Here is a 7500-nt window from a genome sequence, read left to right as displayed (position 1 = left end):
ACAACGGAATACGGGCACATACACATTGCAAATGTAACCCGGTTATTTTAAGAGAACGTACAGAAGTGGCTGGTAGTTGTAGAAGTTTTATTATATTTCCGGTGAATTTCCATTTTTTCCACGTTCATGAACGCATCATAGTCATTCCGACGGCCATTGAACGCACCTCGCATGTGTGAAAAGCCGTAGTGTCGTTTAAACCATAGACATATATACATAGACGCCGCATTGAGCGCTGAATCGTACGTCAACGTCGTCGCCATATTGGATAAGGCAGATCTGCCCGTAAACTAATACAAGGAAATGGACTGAACTTCATAAAGCGCCTTTCTACAATGTTCTTTAAGTTAATGCCTCTTATACACCCATTCACACACACACTAATATATCTGGGAAACAAACAGGCACCAAAAACAACGTATGTAACTTTTAAAGTGATGATTATAAATGTTTACTCCTTATGTAAGCACCAAACCAACATATGTATTTTTTTAATGCTGAGTGTTTACAGCTACTAATGTGTGTAAATATAAAATATTTATATTTAACATTTAATCTGTGTCTATAATAACCAGATCCTGAAATGTAGATGTGACATGCGGCTTTTCTGAATAAAGAGCACTAACGTGTACATACATACAACTATATATATATGTGTGTGTGTGTGTGTGTGTGTGTGTGTGTGTATGTGTGTATATATGTTCACGTGTAATTATATATGTGTATGTATGTATGTATGTATGTATGTATATATGTTCACGTGTAAGTCCATTTCCTTGTATTAGTTTACCGGCAGATCTGCCCGATCCAATATGGCGGACCCGTTGGCGTATCGCGACCAACGACCAACCCGCTCAATGCGGCATCTATGTATATATGTCTATGGTTTAAACACAATGCACGCCTGTTTCAATTCAATGACGCGACTAGTGGGGTTAAAGTTCACCGGGGGAAAATGTACTAAAATTTTAACTTAATTAAATCGATCTTTGGATGTACGAATCGATCTTAAGGAATTAATATGCAAATCGATTCAGAATGGGAAAATCGATTTTTTCAACACAGGCCTACTGTAGATGTAATTTTACTTAAAGGTCTACTGAGAAGAGAAGAAAAGCTAATAAGCTGTTGCTAATTGTTAGATAGCAAGCTCATTAGCTCAGTCACTGAGAGGATACCAGTTCACACTGTTTATTCAGGAGATATTTGTATCATCAGCTCTTGTCTCTTGTCAGTTTATATGATGACAAGTGAGGGGTTAAACAAAATTGGATGGTGCAACACAGCTTCTTCCATTTTGGTCTCTCTGGCTCTGTTCCCTCACAGGTCAACAGGGTCAAGATAGCTTGTCAGTAGTGGAAATTCAAGGGCTAGTTAGTTGTTAAGCCAAATGTTACCAGAACCACTCCTCAAATGTTGTATTCAAATGGATTAACACAACAGCAGGAACAAACTAGAGAGTCCGGTTTGATAAGGGTGTCATTGGTCAAACGTAGATTTAATCAAGGCAGAGAAAGAGTTTTGCTGACTGGCTCTTCCTGTGCAAGTCATTGGTGCCATTTCCTGTCAGGCCATTCTGTCAAAGCTTCACTTGATATGTCCCAAACACACACACACACACACGCACACACACACACACAAACTGGCATGTTTCTCCATCTCTCTGTATAAATCAGTCTTGCTGAGGGGGGTGGGGAGGGGATGCGTGTCTGGGTAGCGTTGACTTAATGCAACAGGTCAGCAAACACAACGCTTGAGGCTGTGACACACACACACACGCAGACACACTCATAACCGCAGACACACACCAACAGGCTGACATGTTCTGCTGACCTCTGCTTCCAGTATTACTCAATTTATGGGAAATTATCCAAAAATGATTTGGCATAACCATGACAACAAACGGATGATGTCAGCTATTGGACCAGTCTATTTGATTGTTTTTAGCCATGTGCATGATGTGGCTCTAGGAATTGTAACATGTTTCTGACATTCGCCGTAATGGTCAACCATTCCGGTAATTTGATGGATTGTTAAATAATTTGGTAGAGACATCTAACACTACAATGAGAGTCATACTGTATTCATAGGTTAAATGTCACAATGACAAAAGATGCAAAACATGCAAATCTATGTATCTAACAAAACCAAGTTACAATAATGTAAACATCAGTGTTGATATCTTGCCTGAGAGATGTCGTTTTTTTCGGTGCTCACAAAGGAACCATTCAACTTTGCTATGATCACAGAGGTTCCAGTTTCTAATGGCAGGTGCTGAATCTGGATGTGATGTCAGGACTTTGAACCTGGTAGTGTGTCTGTGTGTGTGTGCCATACTGGTGTTTGCATTTAGCTTAAACCACCTTTGTGCCTAACACCTGTGCCTACAGCCCAGAGCTACTCGAGTGGCTGTAGACTTTGTAGAGTCTGTTTTTCCTCACTCGTCTGATTTTGTTTTGCTTTGTACGCAGTTTGAAATAAAAGTTTTTTGTGTGAATGTGGTGGTATGAAGCAGATCATTCAGTTTTACAGGTATGTGCCTCTAAACCACGTTTGCTTCAGTACAGTCTGTTTTTTCAGCAAACCTTTGTTGGTTCCAGCAATTTTGGTCAGTAAGTTGGTTGTTCTATTTCTACCAATGTGAAGTTTTATGACATTTGGTATGGACATCAACGAAGATTATGAATCATGCAACATGCAGCACCACCAAATGGTCAAGACTTATGCTTGTCTAGGATAGAACTAATGGTGATAACCTACAAGGTGGTGGCAAGAAAGATTCCAGACACTTCAATCATCGGTTTCACCATCTACAGACATTTATCTGCACCCTATAAAGACCAAACAAATTTTTTGACCACCCCTTCCCTTCTTTGCATGTTATTTTTTCGTTTTCATAATTGGTCGGTCCACAAAAATTGGGCCATCACTTTTTGATGATATAATACACAAACAAACATACAGACATTGTCTTTGACACTCAATACCTAAATAGTGTTAACAAATGGCCACTGAATCCAACCTCAGTATGAACTTACCATCGCCGTGAAGGAAGACCAACCCCAGCACCATGCACAGAGGGTGCAGGTTGAACTCCTGCGCTGAACCATCCCAGGCGAAGCCCCCACGGTAGTGACCCATCCACACACCGGTCAGCACCACTGATGTCAAACCCAGAACTTGTGATGCTCCCACCAGCCACGCAAATGTAGCACGACCAGAACGTGGAGCAGAATCATCCATGATCTGAGAACAACAAAGAAAGATCACTAAGTGCAACTGATGCCTTGGGCTGTACTGTTGTTTTTGTTGAGCCTGACTGAACAGAATTAAATTAGAAAGGGCAAATTAGAGAAAGACAAAGACAGAACGTCACATGCAGGAGTCATCAGGTTTCTTTAGCAGAAATTTAGATGTAGTAAATGTTTTGTTTTTTTTTCATCTTTAATTTTGTAGTTGATTGAGTCATTTCAGTTTTAGACTGGAACAAAACCTTTTACACATTTAACTCTGTGAAGCCCTGGATCTGAGGTTGGGTCAGGCTAATCTGACCATGCTAAAGGAAATTCAGTTGGAGAGTGTTTGAACCCCACAAAGATCAATGAATGCTTAAAGAGCGATTCTTCCCCATAACCACAGTAAAGCTAAGACCATTAGCTTCCAGTGCAGTATAGTCAACATACAATATCCAGACAAATTCAATTATTGTTAATCCCTTGTGTCATCTGTCATCTGTCATTGCTGTAAAACCAGAAAATTCAGCAGCAGGAGCAATTCCAGTAATAGATCTGTCCTCCCAGTGTCCACACTCACTGTTGCACACTGACACTGATAAGGACCATTACCTGTTATCATACCACACCTCAAAGTGAGTCACTTTCCTACTGTTTGTCCATTTGTAGTGCGATGCATGTTTTAACTTTCCATTCATCTATTATACATGCATTGTATTCATGTGTGCTTGTGATATTTGTAACCCAGGTGCATCTTTCTGGACCAGCACTTTCATTCACATGTTACATAATCAATCATTACAATGTAAATATCATATATGTAGAGATTTTTGATGTTTGAATCTTTAGTACGTGTAGCCATTGAGGCAGTATTTTATGTACACCAAGCATCAGTAGCACAATGATTCCTTAAATAATATTCATTTTTTTAAATATTATATCTAAGTAGTTTATCATCATGTCATCTTGAAGAGAGAAGTATTTAGGTAATTTACTGAAGTATCACAATGCAAGATGTTCTATTACAAGTAAGTTTTACCGCATTGTAAAGTTGACTTATCTTACTTGAGTAAAAGTATTAAACAGTATCAAAAGTGAAATAACTCAATTCAAAGACATAAGCACAACATTAGCACCTACATTAAACAAGAAAAACTAACAGTTCATTGCAAAGAAGGTCTGGACAAAATATTGTGAATTCCAATGGAAGATATCAAGTTCAACCTCTTGGAGAGTGTTTGGCTGGAAGAGTCTTATATCTTAGAGTCTTATATTTTATCACACATATTCAGCAGTCTCATCACTCAGGGCACTTTCGGTGAGGTATGTGGCTTGGCTGTCAGAAAGCAAACCAGTATCACCTGTTTCCTGGCCTATTTAGATGTAAATGCTTTCTGGTGTAAGATCTATACAGAATTAGTGACAATATTTAGGAGGAAATTGCTTTCAATTGGGATGAGACCTCTTTGGATTTCTACATTCTGCAAATACTAAAACAAAATACTTGCTTTACTGAGTGTATGCTAGGAAAGCACTTCTACAGAGGAATGGTCTGTTATTATTTATGAAATATTTGTAATGGAAATACTCACTTTCTCTGTGAAACTACAGAAAACTCAATTTGAGGAAACTTTGGGGAAAATGAAAATGTATATTGCCGCTAAACTCTTTTAACGTTTTGTGTTTGTTTTTTATTTCTTCTTCTTCTTAACATATCTGCTATGCTCAATTGAAACACACCATGTTTGTTTTATGAAAAATTGTAAAGATTATTTCTGAGTAATTATATCAAGAAATGATAATGGTGTAAAGTGCTGATAATATGTGATTCCAAATAAAGAAAAAATGAAAATAAAACTCATTATAAAGAATGGCATCTGCCAATATTCAGCCTTTATTATTATAATACTGCTTCATTATTATTGATGCATTAACATATAAGTAGCATTTTATTGTTGTAGTTAGTCGAGGTGGAGATATTTTAGCTACTTTTTTACTGCTGGGTAGTTCAATTTATAACAAGTCATCAGCTTATATATTCTGGTCATTGATTTTAAGATACTTAATGCTAAAATACTTTCTATGTAAAACGTACATATGTATTTGTATGAAAGTATGGAAGTAAGCTGAAATTTGTATTCTCTTAAGTAAAATACTTCACAAAGACTTACTTTCACTGTGAACTCCAAATTGGGGTTGATAGGCTGATTAATAAAAGTAAAATTACTGATATAAAAATATCGAAAGTACACATAAAGGCTGCTTCAGAATGAACTTTATGTCCTTGACTAATGAATGGTGAATCAGGGTGAGTGCTCCTTTATAAAGACACGGAACCATCATGTGCTGCTCTTATCATGTTCTCCATCAGCCGAAGAGTCAAACAACACAAACATGACGTACGGATTACATGCAGGAAGTGTCGCACGGAGTCAGGCTGCAGCCTCCGAGGACGCAAACACCAATGAACCCCAATCAAACAGCTCTCTGCCCGCTGCAGCAGCTCCTGCACACCGTCCTGATTATTATAACCTCACCTGAGTCGGTCATCAGAGTCCTGACATATCACACTGCTCTTACTACTCTCTCTCTCACACAAACACACACACTGACACAACCACAGGCATATTCCAGAGAATTACAGCTGCTTTGGCTCCGACACTGAGCTGTCACCTGTTACCTGCCTCAGTGAGAGATCAGCATGACTCTCCTCTAAACATATGATTTCACTCATTGTGAGGTAAGATGAGTGTCATAATAAAGATCTTTACACTCACTGCGCTGCAGGCTCCGCTCCGCTTCGCTCTGCTCTGCTGAGGAAGTCCTGGAGTCTAGCCTACTTACAGATCCGCCTTCCTCCACCCTCTGACCGTGCGGATGCGTGTGCGTGTGCGTGTCTGTGTGTGTTTTGGATGCCCTCCTAAACAAGCCCAACCCATGTGACAGCAGGCCTGCGAGGGAATAACTAAATGCACTGTTATACTACCTGTTATTATCCGTCTATTGTGCTGATGCTTTATTAATAATATACTTTCCTACAGTCAAACTCACGCATATACGTATCTGTCTATCTAATAATTAAGACTGAAGTGGACACGTCACATAAACGTCACAGTAACGTCAGGAGATAGAGGGGTGGGGGTGGACTGTGTGGATTGATGACTAACAGCTCCAGTGTATAAAGGTTTGTTGCCTTGACAACACTGCAAGTGGGCCTGGGGGTGATGGGGGATGATGGAGAGGAAAAGGAGGAGGTGGAGGAGGGGCAGGATGGGAGTGTCTGTCAGTGAATCAGAGCTGCTCATTAGAGGCAGATCAGAACAATCAGCAACTGAATTAATGAACCTGTAAGACCCTGTGATACTGCTGCTACCATTACTACATCTACTGCTGCTACCATTACTACATCTACTGCTGCTGCTACCATTACTACATCAACTGCTGCTACCATTACTACATGTACTGCTGCTGCTACCATTACTACATCTACTGCTGCTGCTACCATTACTACATCTACTGCTGCTACCATTACTACTGTACATCTACTGCTGCTACCATTACTACATCTAATACTGCTGCTACCATTACTACATCTACTGCTGCTACCATTACTACATCTACTGCTGCTACCATTACTACATCTACTGCTGCTACCATTACTACATCTGATACTGCTGCTACCATTACTACATCTACTGCTGCTACCATTACTACATCTACTGCTGCTACCATTACCATTTTTTTTTATAACTTTATTTTATTTCTTTACCTGCCCCTGGTGTTTCCTCCATGTTGTTGACCACCTTTCATCTGTCTATTTATATGTTTTAATGTGTTTTATTATGATTATCATTTCATTGAATCTTTTTCACCTGTGTCTAGTATTTCCTTACTGCAAAATTATGACTGACTGATTAATTGTTAGTAATCCCACTCATTCACAGGATGTTTGCAGTGGTGAGACTCACTCATTCACTTTACTTCTTAACAGAAGCAATAAATAAAGTACAGTAAATACCAGAAGTATCATGAGCAAGTAGAAGAAGGTAGAAGTATACTGCAATGTAGAAATGTAGTAGGATCGGGGTGGTCTGCTTGCATCGGCAGTATGAGGGAGTGTACTTATCGTCACTCTGATCTGAAGTTCCTTTTTCACTTAAACGCCTGCAGCCATCAGAAGCTCCAGCTGTTGATGAACAGTGTCTACCTTCATTTATTCATTGCTTGTTGACAGGATATTTCTGCTGTTCAAGTTTAAAAAGTGAGT

At 39.2% G+C, this 7500-nt stretch overlaps 1 protein-coding gene across 2 annotated transcripts in view; it reads right to left on the bottom strand.

Moving 5' to 3' along the window:
- cyb561 (cytochrome b561) overlaps positions 1-6312 on the bottom strand; it is a 9725-nt gene extending 3413 nt beyond the window's left edge. Inside the window, exons 1-2 of one of the 2 annotated variants that reach the window (XM_019256195.2) lie at positions 6005-6312; positions 3039-3246 (exon numbers count right to left, since the gene is read on the bottom strand). In XM_019256195.2, the coding sequence (XP_019111740.1) occupies positions 3039-3243 (205 nt within the window). In that variant the 5' untranslated portion in view covers positions 3244-3246; positions 6005-6312. The remainder of the gene's footprint in view (positions 1-3038; positions 3247-6004) is intronic. The other variant, XM_019256194.2, reaches the window with a different exon arrangement.
- Positions 6313-7500: the final 1188 nt, after the last annotated feature.

Source organism: Larimichthys crocea, chromosome XII (assembly GCF_000972845.2).
Source record: "Larimichthys crocea isolate SSNF chromosome XII, L_crocea_2.0, whole genome shotgun sequence".
In the NCBI taxonomy this organism is placed as follows: Eukaryota; Metazoa; Chordata; class Actinopteri; family Sciaenidae; genus Larimichthys; species Larimichthys crocea.
Note: the sequence above shows the minus strand (reverse complement) of the source record. Positions and strands in the feature narration are given on the sequence as shown.